The 25,078-nt window shown below is 41.0% G+C and overlaps 1 protein-coding gene across 7 annotated transcripts in view; it reads right to left on the minus strand.

Moving 5' to 3' along the window:
• MAEA (macrophage erythroblast attacher) overlaps nt 1-25,078 on the minus strand; it is a 218,616-nt gene that overhangs the window by 52,929 nt on the left and 140,609 nt on the right. For all 7 annotated transcript variants that reach the window (XM_029592692.1, XM_029592682.1, XM_029592680.1 and 4 more), the window contains 2 exons: nt 23,501-23,577; nt 1,523-1,631 (listed from right to left, as the gene is read on the minus strand). In XM_029592692.1, the coding sequence (XP_029448552.1) occupies nt 1,523-1,631; nt 23,501-23,577 (186 nt within the window). The remainder of the gene's footprint in view (nt 1-1,522; nt 1,632-23,500; nt 23,578-25,078) is intronic.

Raw genomic sequence — 25,078 nt, forward strand, 5'->3', positions numbered from 1 at the left:
AATCTTGCCTGCACACTGTCACCCTTACTTCTTACAAACTCCTAAAACCTATCCTCTTTTGCAAACCCCACACTTGTTTCTTATACTCTGGGCTTGGGCCTGGCCTCAACTGTAGCTCTTTCAGCCAAACGCCATTCGCAATGGTGGCTGCTCTCTAACACTGACAGCAGGAACCAAACAAGAAATTTTAGATATCTGGGTGACCCAGCACCTAGGACTTTACCAGCCCTGAAGGGAAGGATTATTTTTTATATAGTCACAACACACCAATGTTTACATATAAAATACAATTTTACTTCATCTAAATATCTGTACCTATCTAGATAGATTCCGATAAACAATTATACACAAAATACAGGCCCTTTATCAGACAAAAAAAAAAAAAAGATTAGATGGATCAAGTAACCCGGATAAATCTTTATTAATTTGACTGAGAAAACACATGAAGATAAATCTTTTGTATTTATTATTTATGCAAACTTGATTGATCGCCTTTTGCTGTTTCCCACAAGGAGATTAAAAAAGCAAATAAAAGCATATACCGTATTTTTCGCTCCATAAGACGCACTTTTTTTCCCCCAAAAGTGGGGGGAAAATGTATGTGCGTCTTATGGAGCGAATATAAAAAATAAAACAAACAAAAATCTAACCACCCCCCCTCCTGACCCCCCCAAGACCTGCCAAACGTCCCTGGTGGTCCAGCGGGGGTCCAGGAGCGGTCCGGGAACGATCTCCTGGGCTTCGGCCGTCGGCTGCCAGTAAACAAAATGGCGCCGACAGCCCTTTGCCCTCACTATGTCACTGAGACCGACCAATAGCTGCGGTCGGTCCCAGTGACATAGTGAGGGCAAAGGGCCGTCGGCGCCATTTTGATTACTGGCAGCCGACGGCCCACGCTCAGGAGATCGTTCCCGGACCGCTCCTGGACCCCCGCTGGACCACCAGGGACGTTTGGCAGGTCTTGGGGGGGTCAGGAGGGTGGGGGATTGCAGTAAATTAAATCGGCAGGTCTTGGGGGGGGTCAGGAGGGTGGGGGGGGGGTCGCAGTAAATTAAGTCGGCAGGTCTTGGGGGGTCAGGAGGGGGGGGATGGGGTTTTTTTGGGGAGGGAGGGGTTCCCAGAGAAAGAAAAGTTTTCTGATCTGGGGAGTGGACCGAAATGGCCCTCCCCAGACCCGAAAACAAAATGGGGAGAAAAAAAAAAAGCTATGCACTCCCCTAATTTGCTCCATAAGACGCCCAGACCAGAGCCGGTTTAGCACAAATTTTTTTTTTTTTTTTTTAATTTTCCCCCTCTGAATCCTAGGTGCGTCTTATGGTCAGGTGCGTCTTATGGAGCGAAAAATACGGTATATTAAAACCAATATGCAATGCACACACAAGCACAAACATACAAAATATTAATATACATCAAATAGCAACACAAACAAGAAAATCACACATTTCTGTTTATAATATATTCAGGTTCTATCTACATATTGGTCAGCATAAAAGTTCTACCTGGTAGAGAAATCAACAGTTACCTTATATGGAGAAATGTGCGTGTCTGAAGGAAAGGCCAACATTCCCATCACCTGTCGAACTTCATCCAGCTGACTTCCTTCAGCCTGACTAAAATGTTTTCTTGCATGTCTGAGGAAAACAATTGGTATTAGCCAGATAAATTTAAAGTTATGTGGATGGATTTCTTCTTGAAACTTAAAAGAATTTAATTAGCCAGAGGACACAATCATTATGCAAGAAGTCAACAACATAAGAATATGCTCAGGTCACTTCAGATCACAATTTTTAACATAAGTAAATAGTTTCACAGAATTTTCCCTAGAGGTTTTAATTTTATTTATCTGCAACATATCTGACTGTAGTAGTTACAATCATACAAGCTTTGCATGTTACTATTATGTAGGCATGATTTGTGGATAAGAGTAAGAATGAAAGCATTTTAATTTGCAAAACAAATACACGAAAATGAAGAGGAACAACTACACAATATGGCAGATGACCTACTAGGGCAAATATTTAGAGCTCAGTTTATCTAGGTTGAAATCATTTGGGTACATAGTTAAATCATTTTATCATCTTAATATTTTGGGGCTGACACTAAATGTTAGTGTGCACAAATAAGTCCTTACCATGCAAGTTAAACTGGATCGCTATGATATTAGCACTTACATACTAAAATTGGCACATACCCGGATTTAAATGAAGGACTATCATATGTTTATAAAGCCTTAAAGAGGAATTTTAAAAGCCCTACATGTGCCAAAACAGGGAGATACGTGCACAAGTTGGGCCAGTGCATGCAGAGTGGATTTTAAAAGCTGCCCACGTAAGCAGGTATCTCCCACTTTGTGCACAAATAAAAGTTACGATTAAGAGGCAGGGCATGGTCTGGGTGTTACTGGATTTTTCAATGAAACCAGTTTGTAAATACTTACAAGTACAAGCATGTGCTGTGGTCCCCTACCACAATTTTACTTCTGCTATGCATGGCATGTAAGTCATAAAACAAAAAAATATATAGGCATGTCAGCAGGGTTTACAGGGAAAAGGGAGGTCATTAAACTAGGGGGATTTAGAAGTCCTATCCCTTGCCTGGGCGAACTGGGAACGAACTGGTGAAACAAGCAATGGCATGGACATGTTCCCCTTTTAAAATCCCCCCACTTATGTGGTGGAAGTGTGATCTGCGTGCAAATGTGCATGCGCTGAGCCTGTTTTATAACACGTGCGCATATTATAAAATAGCCACATCCATGGGCGCAAGCTGGCAAATGTGCGCATGCCTGTTTAAAAGTTACCGTCTTATAGGGTCATTCATCAAAATGCATTATGGCGTTAACACATGCGATAACCAAGTTACCACATGGCATGAATGCTAATTTTTTTGAAGGGGCAGGACTGGGGAGGGATTAATTAAAATGAGAGGCCATATTGCATCATGCGATAGCATAGCGCATGCTATCGTACGTTTTTAACGCTCGAAATAACTACATCTTTTTTCCTGGCATTAAGCTGGGTGATATGCCCGAAATGGCCGTAAGGCAATTTGCGATAAATATTGCAAATTGCATTTCGGCCATTTCTGGGCATGGAGAGGAGGGGGAAGGGAGAGAGGGGAAGAGTGGAGTGGAGTAGAGAGAGTGCTTCTGGGGAGGCCTTCACAGTATTCAACTATTTACACATCACTACAGAAGGGCCAGCTAATAGCTCGAGGTGAGTTGTTGGTGGTGGCTTAGGGGCCAGTTTTACATGCAGTTTTACGTACGAACTGCACAATACACCTCAGTGAAGATTTGACATCATTTGGAGTGAGGAAAGTCTCACAAAGATTTATACTGTTATCTTGCCTTAGCTTGATGGTACCCTGAAGACACCCACGATACACTGCCTATGAGAAGAGCTATGTTAGCTCGTGGTGCGTTAATTCTAAAATTACCATAAATACGCCCCTTTTTCTTACCATAAGCTTTATCCATGCGTTATTATAGCATTTTGATGAATCTAGAGGTGAGTGAGCACATGGAAATAAGCGTGGCACACAGTTCTCCACCCATTGTGTGCCCAATAAAACCTAAAATTTAACACCTACCTTTGACCAGTTTTTAATGTGCCAGCTTACACTAACTTAGCCCTCCAGCTGCGAGGAGAGAGGGCTAATGCCTTCACCGCCGTGCATGGCTTCTTGCACCAGATAGCCTCTCATCTGATTCTCTCTTGGCAGCTAAGTCCATGCTGGAAAAGCAGTTACAGGACCAAGGCACTCGACTGAGGGAGGGATCATGAGATATCACCTCAGGAGAAGCGGTGTGTGATTAATCTCTCTTTTTTTTTTTTTTTTTTTTTTAAATGAGCAATCCCCAGTAGGGAGATGCACATCCATCATCTGCTGGAGACTGAGAATACTGGTAGGCTGTCAGTGCAGGGGTATATATATCATGACTTCAGCTTTGCTCTGACTCCATCTGCTGGGAGAGGTGCATAACCCACTGGTCGTGGATTAACCTGTCTGATTGCTAAGAAACACAGATTTGCAAATGCAGAACAGAGATTTGTTACCATCAGGGGCGGATTGACCTATCGGGGGATCAGGCTTCCCCCGGTGGGCCAGTCACTCCTGTCACGTGATTTTTTTTTTTTTGTATTATAAAGTTTCCAACCAAAGTATTAGGGGGTGCCGCGAGCAGTGGTATCCCGGGGGGAGCCAATGCCCCCGGGCGCAAGGAGACTCATGCGGCCGCTGAGCAGTGACAGACAGATGGGCAGAGCCGTGGTGAGGTTCATGTCACCACGGCCCGAAGAAAAAGATAGCGTTTAAACGCGCCGATGCTCCTCCTCCTTCCTGCCTGTGCGGCCCCGGAAGTAAACGTTGCTGGAGCCGCGTGGGCAGGAAGGAGGAGGAGCATCAGCGCGTGCAGAAGAGGAGCAGCGGCCGGAGAAGAGGAATAGGCCCGGTAGCAGGGCCGCCGTGGCCCGAGAAGATCAGGGCCACTGCAGAGCCCATCCTGCAGCGACTCGAAGAGGCACAGAGGTGAGAGAGAGGCTGAGGGTCTGTAGAGGGTGTGTGTGCGCGCGTGTATGAGATGAGTTGAGAAATTATGTGTGGGAGTGAGGATATGAATGTTTGCAGAGACAGCATGTGAGAGCCTGTGTGTGTGTGTGAGAGAGAGCATGTAAGTGAGAGCCTGTGTGTATGAATGATTGTAGGAGAGAGAGCATGTGACAGTGAAAGCCTGTGCTTGAGCAAGACAGCATGTGGGAGTGAGAGAGCCTGTGTGTGTGTGTGTGTGTGAGAGTCAGACAGCATGTGCCAGTGAGGGACTGTGTGTATGAATGATTGTATGAGAGAGCATGTGAGAGTGAGAGCCTGTGTGTATGAATGATTGTATGAGACACAGCATGTGACAGTGAGAGGGTGTGTGTGAGGGTGTGTGAGAAAGAGAGAGAAAGCATGTGAGAATGAGAACCTGAGTGTGTGTTTTAGGGAAGAAGATGGAGAGAAAAGAAATAGAAAAAAAGACAATATAAAAGGAATTGGCAAAAAAATAAGAAAGGGAAGGTGGAAAAAAAAAGCCTGTGACCAACCGATTAGAAAACTAAGATCAGCCAGCAAAGGTAAAAAAAAAAATAAATTACTTTTTAGTGATTGGCACATGTAATCTTTGGGAATGTGCAAGAATAGCACTCTCTCTATGTAGATCTCACAATGTACGAGATCAGCATGGAGAAAGTGGAAACCCACGGGGCCTGCACAGAGGAGGCAGCAGAATGGGCATCAGTGTCAGTAGCAGCAATCAGTGCCTCCCCAATAGCCATGCGGCAGCAGTGACAGTGGCAGCAGAGGAATGAGAGAGGTTCCGAGGTTGTTGGCAAAAGAAAGAGAGGGGGGTCTGCCTTTAGTGTGTGCATGTGTATGAATGGGACTCTGCCTGGGGTTGTATGTGTGTGAATGCATGGGTGCCTGCCTGGGGGTCTGTGTGTGAGAATGAACATGTGCATGCCTGGGGGATGGGGAGGGAGTGGTGTGAAAATGAATGGGAGCCTGCCTGGGGGTTAGTGTGTGTGTGTGTGTGTGTGTGTGTGTGTGTGTGTGTGTGTATGTGAGTGTGAGAGCATGAGTGTGTATGAGAAAATCCAAGGGAGTAAGAGTTCGTGTGTGTGGGGTGTGTGTGGAGGGGGAGAGAGTGTCTTAGAGCCTGAGAGTGTGTCAGTGTCAGCGAGAGGTTATGGTGGGTATAAGAGCATGAATGTGTATGTATGTGAGTGTATGTGTGAGACAGAATGGACATGTGAGTATTTGTGAGAGAGAGAGGATAACCTCCTAATCCTCGACAATATCAGGGTGACTGGAAATAAAGAGCTCCCACAGAAGGGGACAGCAGGGGCTTTTTAAAATCCTTATTAGTTTTAATTATTGAATGTTATTTGATATATGTGCCGTTTTGAAATATTTTATTAGTATTTGGGACATTGTAAAAAATGTATATGATTTTAATTAATAGAAATTCTATTTATCAGTAGTTTTAAAATATTCTTCTATTATTGTTTTACTATTATAACTGATGCTTTATGTTTCTTGATTTTATTTGTTTTATGAGGAATGGTGGTTCTATTTTTCTATTGTTAATACACGGAGTCTGGCTTCTTGGAGTTTCCATTTCAGTTTTTGTCATTTGTGCTCCTTCATTTTGTATTCTGTATTTGGTGAGAGTTTGTGTTCTGCATGCAAAGACTTAGATGAAGCATTCTTTTAGCATGTGGTTTCTCTGTAAGGATCTGTGTAGTAGCTTGGCCTGTTCTGTTTTCCTGATAGGAGGTGTATTAATATTTTAGATTCTGGTGTAATATTTGTGGTATTCTTTTTCATAGGTGGGGTTGTTATTCTTTGAGTGTTGGCAAATAGTACTGGTGTTGATATGGGAGGACCATACCGAAATATAGGGGTGTGTACATATATATGTAAATTATATTGTATATGTAATTGGGTACCCATGGGCCAGTATGGAGAAAAATCCCCCGGGCCACTATTTTCTCACAATCCGCCCCTGGTTACCATCCATGTTAAAATGGGTTTTTAACATAAGGGCTAAGGGCTTTACACCCTTTGGTGAATATTGGATTAAAATCAGTGCTTAGCACACTTTAGTAAATATGCCATAGTCTTGAAATTCCTCAAACATAATAAAACCAAAATGGACCCTAAGATTAATAAAAACATTTATTTACATCCAGAATTGCTAAAGTACACAGTTTTCATAAATGTAAATTTTGTATCTCAGTACAAAATAATGCAACACAATGACAGGGTTCTTGAACAGCATTCTTGTGTGCACTATGCCGAGATGATAAAATAGCCATGCTGATATGCTCACGAGCAAGTTTTACAGAAGTCTTTCAAAAATTTATCCTCCTTACATTGCCCGAACAGATGTCATACCATTGTAAAACAGTGAAAAATTATTTAAAAAAAAAAATCAACTTCTACATATCATCTAATCAGGAAATAACATATACCTCAAGTCTCCATAAAGGAGGAGGATTCAAAGAAAAATAGAGTAAAGAATAACATGTTTAATGTAATAATCATTAAGACCACTGATTAATCATTTACAAATTCAGCTACAAAAATGCTTAGGTCTACTTCTTATAATATAATGAGCTTCCAAGAATGCATATTATATTTACAGCCATTATAAGTTCTAGCTCACATTTAAATAAGATTTTTTTTTCAGCTCACATCAATTGTATCCTAAAAAAGCAAATTTGTCACTTTAAACCTCAGAGCATCTCAGTGGTCAGTAAAAGCAAAGCTTTCAAACTTATTTAAATACCAGCTGTGTTTCCACAAAATGTCAGGTCTCCTTGTTCTACTGGCACAGGAAACAGTTTCTGCTTTCTAATGGATTCCTGACCTTTTTATTGCACAGACACAATACTGAAAGAATCCTGCTGCAGGCACTTAACACAAGCAAGCTCACAGAAACAGGAGATCTGACGACTTGCCAACAGCAAGGAGAAACATTAAGCTACACATTTTTCTAAAATATCAGTTAAATAAGACTGAAAATCAAATAAGTTCACTAAACATTTTACATACTTAAATCAATGTTCAAAATAACTGCATTTTTAAATGTTTGAATCACAGAATCTCGAAGTGAAAAGTTAAATATGAAATATTTTTTGCTATGAGTAAATGTAATGCTGGCACAGGAAATGAGTTTAAATCTGACAAAAATGCTATTCCACTTTTCTTTTTTTTTAAACTTTTGGCAGGATATAAAGATAATCTACCTAGTATTAAAATAATGGAAAAATATAATTTACAAATGCAAGTATATGCTAGGATAGGGTTAAGTAGATATCTGTTTAATTCAACATCATTTTTTATTGCATTTGTTAAATTTAGATAGCACAGAAACATGACAAATAAATAAGACCATATGGCCTATGTAGTCTGCCCATCCACTCAATTCAACTTTACAATTCCTATCACTCTTTCAGAGATCCCATGTTTATCTCATGCTTTAATCCAGATACATTCATCCGATACTGGGTAGACTACTGTAAATTTGCAGTTAATTCAGGATGCATGGTGTCTAAACTTGCTATTTAAACACAGAATTAAACATGGAATTATGACAGGCTATCACATATCCAAGTCAGTAGCAGAGCAATCATCACCTGAGCCCCAGTGTAAGTTTTCATTTTGGTCCCCCTCTTCCACACACACATTCATAAACCTGAACCATCAAGGGTTACCTATTTTAAAATGCAGGATTAATGCATTTCCAATAGTTTAGTTTGGTTCATGCTTTCTTAACTCAATATATTTACAAAGTACAGCAAAAAAAATACAATATACAAATACATCATTTGCTACCAAAAACATACAATGCATGTTAAAAATATGTTAAATACATTACAAAATAACCACTCATTTGAACTGCATTCTATGTGCTTTTCATTCAAAGTTACTAATAATGTGCTGGAGGTTCAATTTTCTAGCACATTTGTATTTCAATGGATAACAACCCTACACAACCCCACTCGGAATATGCGCTCCTCAAACTCTGGCCTTCTACAAACACCGTCCCCGAAAGCCACTCAATGGATATCAACAAGAGAACAAACACTATCCATGGCCAACCCCACCCTATGGAACAAACTCCCCACAGAACTAAGAACAGAACCATCCTCCCAATTGTTCAAGAAAAATCTCAAAACATGGCTATTCCGCAACGCCTTCCCAACAAGCACAAACGAACCCCAAACCAAGCCCCAACCCCCAAGGCAAGGAAAACACCACCCGCACCCGACACACCATAATTAAATGTCTATCCACTCTACAGCCTTTATGCTACATACATCAGGTCACTGCCCATGATGTTTTCCCCCCAACCCCTAATACTATAACATACTGACACTGCCTCAGTATAACCATATATGTGTATATATATATAACATGCACCCCATGCCATTGCCACAGATTCACCCTACATCAAATGTTACTTACTGTATATTACGATTACAAATGCTATTTATTGTTTATTACTCTTACTATCATATTGTTTACAATGATCACAAATGCAATTAACTATTTATTACTATACCACCATCATTTAAACGTTACTGTTACTCCTCACTTTACTACCTCTAGTGCTCTCTGAACCAAACAAAAGAAAATGCTCGACTTCCTGCACTTTGTAAGTCATACATAACTAATGTGAAGTTATGTAAACCAATGTGATTATGCAAATCGAACACCGGTATATAAAAACAAATAAATAAATAAAATACATAAATCCATAAAGCCTATCCTGGTCCATAGAGTTCCTCAGTTCTTTATGAGTTTTTAGTTTAGATAATGATTTCTCAGCAGAAGTCATCATATAATAAGCAGAAGTAGTGTAGTGCACACTTCTGGAAAACTGGCAGTTATGGCAATAACCACTGCCCCACTGGATCCCACTCTTCCCACACACAATTAAAAATGATATATTTATAACAGATTTTACATGAAAATGAACATACAGAATTCAGTCTTCTAAAATAAAAACACTTACAACATGTATATAATATTTTTATGCACTGCTGTGATGCCAAAAAGCAAAAGGTACTTGGAACCCATATGGTATTGGGCCTATTTTAACATATGCTGGGTGTAGGCTTGACCCTGAGTAAACTGAATTACAATTACAATGCAGTAAACCTTTCATACTAAAATACCACTAACTTCCAGCACTCAAATAGTAACAACCCTGCATATGAAAAAGCAACAAATTACACCAGAACCTAACACATCAATACGCTATGCTGCTATAGATCCCACGATGCAAGCTACATGCTAGCAGATTACCTCACGTGTCTGTTACATATACAATGCCTGTGCAGGGTGGAGACTTGGGGCAACTGCAAAAGGTGTTGAAGAGCCTTCCCAGCACTCTGCAGTTTATGGTTTAGCTCCATCTCCTGCTGCGATGAGCCGCAGGAGGTGGAACTAAACCAGAAGCCACAGTGTGCTGGAAAGTGCCTCTTCATACCCACTTTTGCAGCTGCTCTAAACCTCCCTAATCCTGCACCATTACTTTGCTTTAAAAAATTGTTCAAAATATGAAGCAAGCAGACTTCAATTCAGGCTGTTTGATAAGGAAGATGTCATATTACACAGAGAGCATCCATTTGTAACTGGTCTTGCCTCCTCCTACTAAAAATATGACATCACAAGATGGAGTACAAAGGTTAAAAAAAAATTGCCCAGTGGTTTGTCAGATGGAAGTTGCTCCCCAATTCGCAAGACTCACAGATATCACATTTTTAAGATAGCTACACTTAATATTCATCAGGCATACTTGCATACATTTAGTATAAAACTTGAGGAAATCAAAAGCTTTATTGTATCTCTGTTCAAACTATTTCTTTCCTGATTTATGCTATGCTTGCCATGAACAATAAGAAGTGGGCCAGAGGTCAATGACTGTGCAATATAGAAAATAGCAATTAGTAAAATATGTTTAGCATGTTTGATTCTCTCATAGCTGTGCAGAAAAGTTTCCACATCAGATATCTGGTAAAGGATAAGACTACTCTATAAGTTATTAGATGTAAATAAATGATAAAAATGTTCCTTTATCTGAACTTTGTTTCTAAATTCCAAGAGGTAGATGTTTTGTGCCATGTGTGTTTTATAATTCCTTTTTCATAAATAAACCCTAAGTTAGTTTTATAATTCCTTTTCTGTAAACTAATAAAAGGTATAAATATGGTGAATATTGTGAGCTCAGCGGGGAGGTGTTTCTTAAAATGCTGGTGAGGCTTTGTTCATGTCAAATTCTCATTTGTAATTACTGGATTTCTAGACTGCCCATTGAGAGCCTGTTCAAAGTGTGGCTTCCTCCCATGTAATATTTTTCCTATGTAAATATATTACAAGTTAATTAAACTTGGTAGATTTGTACTGCAACAGATTCATTTTTGTCTATTTTAATTTTGTGGAGAGAATCATCAGGGCCTTTAGAAAATTTGGGAAATTTAAAAAAAAAAAATCTCCACAGACCCAATTAATCTGTACATTCCAAAAAGCAAACAGGTCCTGAAGAGTAAAGACTAAAGTTGCTTATCTTTATTTGTGAGATATCCTTTTGCGAAACTGTGTTAAATTGTCACATCACCTATTTATGTCTAGTTCAGGTTGGAAGTATTAGGACAGGAGTCCCCAAACTCACTCCTTGAGGGCCACAAGCCAGTAAGGTTTTCAGGATTGCTACAACGAGCATGCATAAGATTTAATCTGCATGCAGTAGCGCTCAACTCGCCAAAGCTCCTGTTTGTGCAAAAAAGCAGAAAACCAAGGAACATTATGATAAACAAAATTAAAAGGCTTCAAAGGAGCCAGAGCTCTAGAGAAGTGTGAAGAGAAGTTTGCCAATGGTTCACTAGGTTAGTGACATAATGCACACTAGTCTGAAGGGGCTCTGGCATCTAGTCAGAGTGCAGCTGCTCTACTTCTATGGGAGGTCTTCTAATCACAGAGCATGGAATTTTTTTTCCATGACAGGGACTGAAATATCTAAAATGCAACGCAATAGAAAGTGATCTGACCAAGGGACTTCAGTGAAGGAGGTGTTTAGTGGACTTACAGCCCAAGTTTTGCTGGTAAAGATCAGATCCACCATATGGGTTGGCTGATACATCATTTGGAATAGTCCAAGGACACTCGATTATAAAAAATCTCAGCAAGTGCTGGACAGAGAGGAACCACTAACATGCAAGCTGAAGTCACCCAAGATGATCACATCCCTCGCATCCACTCCAGTGGTGAGCAAGGTGTTGAAGGAAGATAGTTTCTCAGGAAAGGAGCCTGGGGGAGTAAAGACCAAACCAATACATCAGTGTAAAAGAAGGGCATTGAACTGTACATCAAAGCTTTGGACATTTCCTCAGGGAAAGCTGGTTAGAGATGAGCCACCAACACCATCATGGATCTTACATTATAAGCTTCAACATGCCATTCTACAGTTAGAGCTGCCTGGCCATAACAAAAAGAGATATCCCGTTGACAGGGCCATAGTTAGCCTATGGCCAATATGGCCTTTGCCATAGGTGTCACTGCCTAAGGGCCCTGCCAGCCCACCGCATGAATAACCGATTTATCGCAGTGGCTGGTGATGCAGAAGGAGTGAACACACTCCCCCCCCCCCCTTTCCCACCAGTTCCTACTCCAGAGGGCACCTCTTTCCTATTTAAGTCCTGTGGTTGAAAGCTCAACTGTGTGAACCAGGGGGTTCTGTACCTATGAATCCCTGTGTAGCTCAAACATCTGTTTAAGCCTTGTGGGGCTCTGCAGAAACAGAGCTCCTCAGTTCAAAGAGCTGAGCTTTCAACCGTAGGGCTGAAAGAAGAAAGATGCCACCTGCAACAGGAGCAGCTCATGAGGCAGCAATGAAATAGGGATTTTGGTGGTGGTGGTGGGGGGGGGGGGGCTTGGGGAAGATCAGGTGAATAACAGGGATTGGAGGGTGGGAGAGCAATGGGGACTTGGGCACTGGGGGGGGTGGGAGAGCAAGGGGAAGGACAGAGACTTGGTGACTAGGAGAGCAGTGACTCAGGGTTGAGGATGTGGGGACTTGGGAGGGCAGGGAATCTGAGATAGTGTGGCGGGCAGCAGAATAGGGACAGGGGATGCAGGGACCTGTGAAATTCTGAGCAGGGATGTGTGGCAGACAATAGGGACTGAGTGAGGATGTGAATGAGAAGGTGTGAGAGAGTGGAAAGGGTGTTAGGTGCTGTGAAGGTGAGAGAGGGAGGAAAAAAAAGACTCAGAAGGCAGAGAAAGGAGGAGTAATGGGAGGCTCAGTAAGAGATAAAGAAACAGCAGAAAGGGGCCAGAAAGGGAGTGACAAGGAAGGAGCAAGGGATGAGAGGCAAAGGAAAAAAAGATGTGGGCTAGGGAGAGTATGAATACAGAGGGTGAAAATGGGGGGACCAGAAAGTGGGTGAAAAATAGCAGGGGAATAGGAAGGCATGAGAGTGGGAGATAGAAAGCTGAGATGAGAGGTGAAAAGAGGAAGACAGACTAGCGGATTAGATAGAGGCGTAAATTTAACTGGACAGAAGCAGAGAAGAGAGAAATGGGGAAAAAAGTTGAAAGGGAAAGATCTGTGTCAGAGGCAGATGTTGGAAAGGAATGAAAGAATACAGGAGGGGACAGAAGAAATGGAAGGATATCCTGAAAAAGAACTTAGGAGAAAATCAAAGAGACCAGCATCAAATAAAACGCCCATACAACAAAGATAAAAAAAAAAGAAAACTTTTCAGTTTATAGAGAGAAATGTTAGCTTTGGACTGTGTATTTTAAAAAAGAAAAAAGTAACCTAATAAAGGAAAAGGCAAAAGAGAAGATCTGAGGATTATTTACACTAACAACTAAATCTATAACCTCTCTTGAAGTCTCTTAAAAGCCATAGCTTATAAAAACCTGCTCTTACTACCGATTTGAATGAGGGACCCAGGACAATCATGAATCAATGATTACCATTAAGCTACGCACATGTGGAGATAATCTGGCTCAGCACATCCTCTACTGAAATAGATTGCGGGATGACAGCATTACTGCGTCAAATAATTTCGGTCTTTGATATATTTAGAGAAAGTTTGTCGTGCTGAAGCCATTGTCTTATACTGATACAAAGTGAGATCAGCCCAGAAGTGACAGATGAAGATTTTGCCAATGGGCTATAAAGGTGCATGTCGTCTGCATAGATTTGATAACCCGTGCACAATGTATTAAGTAACTGACATAACTGAGTTAAATAGATGTTAAATAACAGGGCTGACAGCGCAGACCCTTGAGGGATTCCAAAACGCATTGGAAAACCATCTGAGGCAACACCATCAATGGTTGCTTGTTTGTTAGATAGGATTTAAACCAATTCCAGACCAATCCAGAGATCCCAAACTCCCTTAACATGTACAGTAATATTGTGGTCGACAGCAAACACAAATGAAATATCCAGTATTACAAGGACATATCCTGAGACGGATTACAGTCCTCTCTATTTCATCAGAGAGGAAGAGTAATAGGATCTCAGTGCTCATTTTACATCTAAATCCCAGCTGAAATTAATCAATCAAGCATGTTGTAATTCTCAATGGATTCAGAAAACTGCTTCAGAACAGTGGCTTCAACAAGTTTGGTAACAAAGCTAGAAGAGAAAATAAGTCTATAATTTGATAGTAAGGATGTATCCAAATTAGGGTTTTGTTTTTTGGTTTTTTTTTTGTTTTTGTTTTTTTTAAATAGTCACAGAGAAGTCTTTGTTAACACATCTGGAAGATGGCTGCCTGTAAGTGAACAATTTACTAATATCACTAAAAACGGGGCAATGCCATCACATTGTTTTTAGCAAGGCAACACTACATACATTTAATGGGCAAAATGAAATTTGATGTTAAAACCATCATTAACAAAACTAATGTGCAGACTTCTTGGAATGAATCCCATTTGACCTCGAAAACATTAGGAATCAGATTATACCAGTGTGGATTATTTGCAAAAGTGTCTAATTTTCTTCACTTTGGAATCTAAAAGTGCATAAAATGGCTACTTGTGAATGGCTTTAGACAATTAGATGTTTTGGCAGATTTTCCATTATCAGCAATCAAATTCTGCACAGTCCCAAAATGTGTTTATGTCTTTTCCAGACTTTTCCATCAAAGAATCGAAAACAAGACATTTAACATTCTCAATCTTAAACTTATATTGATTCAAAGTGACTTATGACATCAGTAATTCAGCGGATCAAATTTTTCTCCAGGTATACTCAGCTCTTCTTAAAGCCTACATTGGGATACAAAAATGAGTGTCTACCGGAATGTTCGTTTCCTGCTAGATAGGTGCCTCTTTGGTCATCTCATGAGATAGCCCAATCTCACACCTTGACAGTCTCTTGACTCAAGAATGAACCTGTTCTTCTCTGCTTGTTCATGCAGAACTTGATATTTGAACTAGGACAATTTATTGGCCATCAGATTGATTATAACCCTTAGAACATTGGTTCCCAAACCTGTCCTGGGGATCCCCCAGCCAGTCGGGGTTTCAGGATATCCACAATGAATATGCATGAGAGAAGATTTGCATGCACCGCCTCCATAACATGCAAATTTTAAAAACACAAAAACATGCCATACTGGGTCAGACCAAGGGTCCATCTAGCCCAGCATCCTGTTTCCAATAGTGGCCAATCCAGGCCACAAGAACCTGGTAAGTACCCAAAAACTAAGTCTATTCCATGTTACTGTTGTTAGAAAATAACCACTGCTATTACTAAGTCAACTTAATAGCAGGTAATGGACTTCTCCTCCAAGAACTTATCCAACTGCCTTAGAATATTCATTACTAGGAGGCTTATTAGATACTTAATTTTCTGGACAGATCAAGAACCCTGGGAACAAATCCCATCTATACGAGTTCCCAGTCCCAGTTGGAGACATCTGTCTGAACAATTTGGTGAAGGAGGATTTTGGAAGGGTAATTCTTTGACCCCATTGGCTTACAGGGCCGGTGCTAGCTGTTGTTCTGTCCTGTGCAAATTATTATTGTGCTGCCCCCCCCCCCCCCCCCACCTCACACCACCACTGCCGGATTTAACTGGAGCCCTTCACGAGCTTCTCTTTTTTTCAGCAATAAATTTTGAGTGCCTTGATCCCATTTATATTTATTTATTTATTTATTATTTTTATTATACCGAGTTTCATGATAAGAATCACATCAACCCGGTTTACAATTAACATGTTGTGGCAGGGTTAGAGCAAACCTAATAGATTCTAGTTGGCTGAATCTGGAACACTTATTCCCTATCCCAGTACTGAGCAAGCATTCACTGGGAGGGAAGAGCAGGGGGTTGTCCAGTGGACTGTCCCCATAGAAAAATTCCCTCTCAAAATATACTTAAAAGCACAGAAGTATTATTAAAAACAGCCAAGCTCCCAAATTGAAAGCCCTAAATTAATTGCTTAAGTTAGGATCCTAAGTTCAGCTGAAAATAAGTTTCCTATGTTTTCAGAAGAAAATGTTTTTGTTTTTGGCACTATGTTTGATATACACAGTGCCTTCCTGGCTAATGCTAAAGGAAATCTGTACACAACTGCTTTTGAACTGAAATTGGTTTCCTGTTTTTCTCATGTGCTACTACAATCACTTGCATAATTCCTTATAGTTTCAGCTTTTAAACAGTTAATATCCAGGTATCACAGGTTATTAAATAAACATTCTACTTCTGTGTCTCCCCTTCAAACTCTTTCCCCAAGAATCCTTAAAAGTCTTTAAATCCATATATCTCCAGACTCAGATTCCAAGAATATGCAGTCTGAGAACATATCAACTTGGGAGTCATTACATGACACTAAATACTGGGAGAAATCGCACTCTCTGAAGGTGTCCTATTTTGGCTTTGACAGCATTGATGTCCAGTCTCTGCATCAAAAAATCAGGAACAGTGCCAAACCACTCAATGCCAGGGTATTGTTCTTAAGGATCAGTTCACTTGGCAGCACAAGTCATGTCAAGCAGCTCAGTGCTGGCATCTAAAATAAGAGTGGTGCACTGAGAAAGGTTATCAAGATCCCCTTCTTGATTTCTCTCTCTAGCACTGCTAAAAGCGAACACTGGTGTGGCCTTAGCAGGAGATGTCTTGTCCTCCTGGGAACCAGGGATGGGGAGTGGTCATGGCCAGTTGCAGCAGACTCCAGAGATTGAGACAACTGCGCCTCAGTCTTAGAATCTAAGGGCCTGATTTTAAAAAGCATTTACTCGAGCAAAACTGGTTTTTGCTCGAGTAAATACACTTTACTCAAGTAAGTGGGCTTTTCAAAATTGCTACAATATATGCCATTGAATTGTCCATAGGATTTACTCAAGTAAGTGCACTTTACTCGAGTAAATAGCTTTTGAAAATTGCTACGATAGTATGTCACATTTACATGCGTAACTCCTTTGAAAATTACCCCCTAAGTGCACTTCCTGACAGTCACTTAGGAGGGTAGATAGCAGCAGACATTCTCTCAGATCTCCACACTGAAATGTAGGTGTCTATAAAAATGAGCTCAGAGTTCAGTTTCGAGGAAGCTCTCTCAGGTGCCATGTGGTAGAAACAGTTAACATAGGTCCAAGAAGCAGGAAGGTTCCCTACTCCTGGACCTATGTTTCAATTCTGTTGCCAGTAGTGAGTGAGGGTCCTTTGATACTGCAGTACTGCCAACAGTCAGTGCATTATTTGGTCTTTCAGACCTGGATGCCATTGCGACCGTCGCTGCCCGTCTCCACTCCGCCCACCTTACCGCATTGGCGACTCCCTCCGGGGTTGATGGAAGACTGACTGCTGCAGCGTCTTTCGGCCGTCCTCCTCCGGTGTCCTCGGACCGGCCCGATGCTGCAATCCACCATGTTGACCTGATGCCTAGGGGCACACGCACGGCCCCGCCTCAAGTACCAGAAGTGGCACGAACCTCAGGGGCGTCCCATTGAGATGACGTCATCCGCTTCAGATATTTAAAGGTCTCTGAATTGCTAACTCGAGGAGTTAGCAAGGATAAGGATTTGTTCTATCTACACTACTCTGCCTCCTCAGACTAACCAGGGGTACCCACTCCTCAGGGGCCTCATTCTATCTTACTTTGTAGATTGCAGTCTGGAACCGGTACTCGCTCGAGGGCCCTCGTTCCAGGACTTCTTCGGAATTCACTTCTGCCTGGAAGGCATCGCTGCCTACTACATCTCTGAGTTACCATCGCTCTCTCAGAGCTTTCCCTGGAACCAGGTACTCGCTCCTTGAGGGCCTACTTCATTCCAGCTCCTGGGCTTCTATGAGACATTGTGTGAGTGTTACCATCCGGTTCTATCCATGAACTCTGCATACCCTGCCTACTCACTATATTTCAGTTTCCCTACAGCTCAGCCTCCAGGGATCGCTGTTCCAGTATCTGAGGGACTACAGCCCAGCCGGGCATTCCAGCTCACTAGTGCCACCTCTGGTGGTTCAATACACTGTCTAATAAAAGAACTAGTGTGTGTCTGTCTCGTAACTCTGAGCCTAACCGGTGGTCCCTCTCGGAATTTTCCCCCAGGGGCGTGGTCATCTGCCACGGGTCCAAGGATCCACCCACAACTCTCCTAAATAATAACAGATGTCTTCAGTGCCAATAAAGTTGCACCAGACTTCTGCTTGGATACAAAGATGTCTTGAAGTTTCAGTCTTTAGAAATTGCTGACCCTTGGTAACATGTGAGCAGATGCCATAAGGGACATCACGCTCTAGCCCCAGACACTGGATGCAAACTTCGTGATGGTTTGGTTAGTGAGATCTTGAATTCTCTCTGGAGGCAGTGTTTGAAGCTGCTGGCCTTCTTTGAAGACCGTGAAGAAAAGTGGGACACAGTAAATTAAACAATTTACATAAAACCAAAGATAAATGCTGAAAAGATACAATCCAGTATGCAGAAGAGGCCATTATGAAGGAAAAAAGAGTCTTGAGTCTTGCAATTGTGAAGAAAAAGAGAAGGCATAGAAAATGACAAAAATAAACTTAACATTATCAGAATAAAAATGAAAGACAATGTGACTGAGGGAGCAGCCATGAACAAATCTGCCAAAGCCCTCCTGCAAGAGAGAATGCATTCAATTGTTGTTGCAGACAAAAATGAACTGAGGGGGGCTCTACAAAGTGTCACGTGCAAGGGAAATTCCACACGTGCCAGGAAAAGCTTTTCCAGTGCTCTAAGATAACTTATGTTGGCAACGTTAGATCACATCACCTATTTGTGTGGATCAGTGGTTCTCAACCGGTGTGTCACGACACACCAGTGTGTCACCACACTTCCCGGTCCCCCGCCCGGACTTAAAATGCTGTCAGCCCGGGCGGAACGCAGCAGAACAGCTGGAGTCAGCGGCACCGGCATGGTCTCTTCTTCCCGCCCCCCTCCCCTCCCCCGCGGCCCGGAAGAGGTGAGCAGCGGGTGCGTGCGTGGGTAGAGACCTTGCTAGTGTAGTCAGCGTCGGCCCGAAGAACAGAAGAGAGGCGCAGCCAGAGGAATGAGCAGCGAAGCTCAGAGAAAAATGAAGAAGAATGTCAACCCCCGCGGCCAATAGGACTCCTTGCTCTGCGAGGGCTGAAATGAAGGAGGTTAGGGTTGGGAGGAGGCTGCTGCTGCCGCTAGTTCCAGGGAGGGAGGGAGGGAGAGAGAGTGAATGGGCAAGCAAGCAAGCATGTGTGTTTGAGATTGTGTGTGTGTGAGAGAGAGATAGCATGTATGTGAATGAATGAGAGCCTGTATATGTGAAAGAGATGTCTGTGATTGAGAGCCTGCCTGTGAGAGAGAGAGCATGAATGTAAGTTTACGATTGGGAACCTGTATGTGTAAGTTTGTGATTGAAAACCTGTTTGTGTGAAAGAGTATGTGTGTATGATTGAGATCCTTTCTGTGTGAGAGAGAGATCATGTGTATGTATGATTAAGAGCCTGTGTGTCTGTGTGTGATTGAGAGCTGGTTTAGGGGAGAGAGCATGTCAGTATGTGATTGAGAGCCTGTGTGTAAATGAGAGAAAGAGAGAGCATGTTTGTAAGCATGTGAATGAGAGTCTGTGTGTGAGAGAAAGACAGCATATGTATGTGTATGATTGAAAGCCTGTGTGTGTGTGTGTGTAAGCGTGAAAAGATAAGACAGCATGTGTGTAAGTGTGTAATTAAGAGCCTATATAAGTGCGAGAAAAAGCATGTGTATGTGTGAGTGACAGAGCATGTGTGTATAGGTGTGTAATTGAGAGCCAGTGTGAGAGAGAGCGCTGGTATGTGACAGAGAGGAGAAAGTTCCAAGCAAACCACCCCTCCTCCTGCTAATTCAAAACAATCTCAGGACACCTGGATATCAAACATTTCCAGGTATGCAGAGCAAAAAAAATTTTGTATCATTTTTCATTACTGGGTCTTTGTGTCTGCTATTTTGAAATATTTTATTGGTATCTAGAATTTTTTTATATGAGTTTTTAATTATTGGATATTCCACTCATCAGCCGTTTTGAAATAATCTGTTCTTTTTGTTAGTACGGTTTTACTGCTACTGATTTTATATTTCTTGATTTGTTTTATAAGGACTGGTGGTGTTTCTTTTTTCCTTTATTACACTGCATACAGAGACTCTGGCTTGTTGCAGTTTCCAATTCAGTTTTTATCTGCATGCTTCTAGCTATGCGTTTTAGTCTCTTTATTCTTTGTTAGGTGAGGGTCAGCACATGTGATTTAGGTGAGGTTTTCTCCTGGCGTGTAGTTTCTGTGTAGGGCTCTATAGCAGCCTGACTTGGTCCGTTTTCCTAATAGGAGATGCATTGGTGTCTTAAGGCCTGGTGTAATATTTTCAGTGTTGCCTTTTCTTAGGTAAGGTGGTTACTGTTTAAGTGCTGGAAATTGGTGCTGTTTTGGTGTGGGTTGTTTACTATTTATGCAATTTCTGTTCAGACAGAATATGTATCTATTCCTTTTGTCATTTTAAACAATAAAAATAAATTACCGGTTCTTTACTTTTTATTTCCACTGTGAATTGTAATGAGCAGTGTATCACACATGTGAGCGTGGCCTGTCAGGTGTGTCACGATGGGAAAAATGTTGAGAACTACTGGTATGGATGATATATCATACTTATCCTTAAAGAAGCATTAAAACACTACAGCCAAGAAAATCACACAAAAGTCTTGGACTTCTCTCTGACTAGAACATGCACACTCCCTGTAATGAGTATCCAGTGAACCTTTCTTAGCGATAGTTTACAACACAGTAAAAAGGTCATCCTTGCAGTGAGCTGTAATAACTAAAGATCATTTGAAGATGAAAAGTCTCAGAAAATATATTCAATCTATTACATGCACATAATTGTGCATGCTATTCTGTTTATTGTAACAAACAAAATAAGCGGCCTATTTATCCATAGCCCATAAGGACTTTCAGGTTTTTTTGCATTAGTAACTTGGAATAACCTTCCTTTAGAGGCCTGGCAATCTTTGCATTTTTGATTGCGTAAACTTGGCAAAGCTTGGCTCTCTGTCAGTAGGCTTATTTTGATAGGGCTTTGTTGCCCAGGTTAATTTTCCTAGGACTGGTTTTATCTTTGTTTTAAAGACGCTAATTACTTTCTTGATTTGTTGCTGAGGTTTTAATTCTTTTTATAGTTTAATATTACAATCAATTTGTCAATTTAAATTTTTTTTGCTTTTTTATCATGCACTGTTTTTCTGCAGAATGCTATAGAATCGATGTAATTTGATATCATTTGTGATGTTTTGTTTTTGCTGATACTTGCTGGAAGAGTCTCCTTGGAAAGGTTCCAACAGGCAATGGATAAGTATATATGCATAAATAGATGTATAAATAATGAAATGCTTTCAAACACAACATGTCTGAATGCGGAGTTATTTTAGCTGTCATTACAGACAGTTCGTAGGTAAAGTGCATGCATTCTAGGGAGCCACGCTGGTCCTGGAGGAAATTGGAATCTTTGTGAAACATGTATTGGACAAAGGAGTGCATAATCTTCTGAGGCCACATAGGTCCCCCTCTTTAGTGATATACAAGCTGAGATTTATAACTTTGTAGAAAGAGTTCATGGGTAAGTATTAAAGCAGAAATTTGAGTCACAACTGGTTGAGAAAACTCATGTTTTACAACTTAAATATACAACAGTCAAATATACAGTATAATAGTGAAATAAAGGAAAACTTGCTATCTTACATAGCTCTTAGGTAATGCCAAGAACTAAAGTTCTTTTATCAGGAAAGAAATAGTAAGGTTCTTCTACACTTTGTTTTTTAAGTCCATGAAGACAACCAGAATCTCTCGAATAAGGTAGCCATACTGAAAACAGAAGCAGGTAAGATTCAGGTTTCATGCAGGAAGCTTCCAGTTTCTTTCCACTTTCTATATTTACAGTCCATAGCAGACTGTTTTTCAAACATCCTTCAGGATCCACTCAGAGCACATGAGTTAGTAACTCTTCTGTTCTCATCACAACAGTTTTATTGGAGTTTCTTCAAATTTCTCAGAATCTTTAGTATGTCCAGAGTATAGTTCTGGTTTTCACAGCTTCAAGAGGCTGGAGAAACATTCAAGTTTAAAACACAGGATTAACTGTTACATGCACACAGAGGACCTTCATTTTCAGTTTTCAATTTATTTTCCCAAGGAATTTATCAGTGTTCATTATAATAAAAATGAGACATCACTAGAAAAAGAATTACCTTTTCACTGGTTTTATCCTCTTTATTTTATTTATAAGACAGAAAATCACAAAGAACATAAAATAAAAACTGAAAATGAAGATTCCCACATCATATTAAGTAATTCCACTCTGAAACCAATCTTTCCTGAAGACCCAGAAGGCTGCATAACTCGAGAGAAGCAGGTGGCCTACAGAGACTAAGACAAAAAAAGTGAACCTTACACAGGAGGGGCCGGTGCTTCCATTAGGTGAACCAGGCATTCCCCTAGCACTCCAAACTTTTGGGGGCGGCACAATCCCACCAGCAGCTAAAGAATAGGAAGAGGTATGGGGTAGGGACACTGGAGGAATCTCCCACCAACAGCTGAAGAATTCAGTAGGTCTGGAGCTTCTGCAATAGGAGGGGAGAGAGAGGTAGAAGATAATGTTGGATACGTGTGGAGGGACAAGAGAGAGGGTACTGCGCAGTTGAGGGCAGAGAAAAAGGATGCTGGATGGGTAAAACATAGCAAGTTTGTGTGGCATATGCTGAGTGAGTGGCAGGTAGAAAAAGCAAGGTGGTGCTGAGCAGTTGCCAGGGTTGAGAGAACGAGTGCTGGCAAATAAAGTGGAAAGCGTATTCTGGCACTGCAGAGGGCAAAGACTGGGGTGATGCTGGTATGCTAGACATGGAATAGAGAAAGGAGAATGCTGTAGGGAAGGAAGATGTTGATTAGAGAGGGGAGATTTTGGGCAGAGGACAAAAAGAGGGATGCTATGCCAGAGTCAATGCTGTCAAAGAAAACCGTGCTGCCCTGGAGATGCTGTCAGCAGCAAAGAGGAATGCTGTGCTGGATCTGCCACCAGTAGGTAAGTCGGGGGGGGGGGGGGGGGGGGGGGGGGGTCAAGACTGAAGTGTCTACCTAGAGTACCAAGTCCTGAAAATACTTTTAACATTTACTATTCAAAGAACTGAAGAGTTACAGAAGGTAGCAAGCTTCCCATTTGATCGCTGCATATGTTTTTTTATGAGGTGAGCTTGGCATAAGAGCATTTCAGGTAACCAAGTATTCAGCACTTTCATATCTGAAGCCTTTATTTTGTGTTATTTTGTCACAAGGAACAAGGATACATGTCAGTTTATACAGACGCATTCACATATATACAGATATGATACAGATAAAGAATTATATAAAAAAAAATTCCCAAAATTTTTTTTTTTAATTTAACTTGAAAATAATTGCTGAGAAATCTTAAATTCATACCTCACAGCATCCAGTCTCTTGTTTTGTCGAATGAGTTCAATGAACTCCTGAATTCTCAGGCTAAATTCCAGACAGCTCTGCAAGATTAAAGGCAAGACAGCAGCTTACATAAGGCCACAATAGCACTGTACAACAGCTGCCCTACAAAATAAGAGAAGCTAAAAGTAGCTTTGCCTGCCTATCAATTTATCTCTCCACTGCGACCAGACTTTCAAGGTGTTGCTTAAGGTGAATGGTATATAACAAATGTTCCTCCAAATCTCCTTAGGCTACCAAATTAAAGCCTGAATGGGCATAACCTCCACCAAAGCTACCCACTATTTCACATTAGTTTTCCTATGCCACTCTATTATAGTTCTCTACTGGGAAGTCACATAGTATCACAAAAGACTGGGAACACCCAAGCCTCCTCTGAGTTTAGACAAAAACATCAGAGCGAGAAATCCTGGGGGGCTTCGTCTCCAAATGAAATAAACAAAAAACTTCTTTTGCCATGATCTCAATATTGCAGAAGAGATAAAAACCAATTTCATCTTGATAACTGCAATCCTCCCCAACCCAAGAGAAACCATATCCCTCACATTTTTCCAAATTCTTCACAATATTTTTAACCAGGGGAATATAAGTCAATGCAATAACTCCTCCACACAATTACTAATCTGTACCCCTAGATACTCAATTTTATGCATAGCCCATTTAAATGAGAAGTGATGCTTAATAGATTCAGCCCCAGCTGTATCAACTGAGATATTTAAAATTTGATTTGTCCAGATTTACTTTGAAACCTGAAACTGAAATAAACGTGCATTTCCTGTACGATATCCTCCAAAGATATGCAAGGATTGGTCAGTGTAAACAAAATGTCATCAGCAAATAAAGAATTTGAGATGAATATTTCCACGCCAAATACCCATACGTGGGGTTGCTCTTATTCTAATGGTAAAGGGTTTCAAAAACAAACAAAAGCAGAGAGAGAGAGAGGACATCCCTGTCTAATTCCCCTGCCAACTTCAAAACTCTTCCCAACTTCTTTACCTTCAATAATGCCCGTGGCTCTTCATAAGACCTCCTGACCAAGCCCAAAAAAAGGCCCAAAATTCATTTTTCCCCCCCATCTACAGTTAAGATGGAATTTTCTCCTTTTTGACCCACCAAATAAAGTCAGCTATTTTGCGGACATTGTCCACAGTCATTGTTAGGAATGAAACCAACTTGGTGAGAGTGAACCAAAGAAATGACTCTGATCAATCTCTCAGCCCTTGCCAAAATTTTAAATCTAAGTTTATGAGAGAAATGGGCCTATACGAGCCACATAAGGTTGGGGTCAGGCCCAGGTTTGGCTTTAACTAATACCTGCCAAGTTAGAGTGCACTGAAAATGACTCCCACACCATATTAAGTAATTCCGCCAAAGGAGCCACTAAAATGTGAGAAAATCACTTATAATAGCTTGCAGTAAATTCGTCTAAGCCTGGGATTTTGCCCACTTTTAACAATTTTATAACTTGAAGAATCTCAATCGTACTAATAGAACTTTCTAAATTCAGTTCTTCTGTTAATACTGGCATAGATACTGATT

The sequence above is a fragment of the Rhinatrema bivittatum genome, chromosome 1, assembly GCF_901001135.1.
Source record: "Rhinatrema bivittatum chromosome 1, aRhiBiv1.1, whole genome shotgun sequence".
Classification (NCBI taxonomy): domain Eukaryota; kingdom Metazoa; phylum Chordata; class Amphibia; order Gymnophiona; family Rhinatrematidae; genus Rhinatrema; species Rhinatrema bivittatum.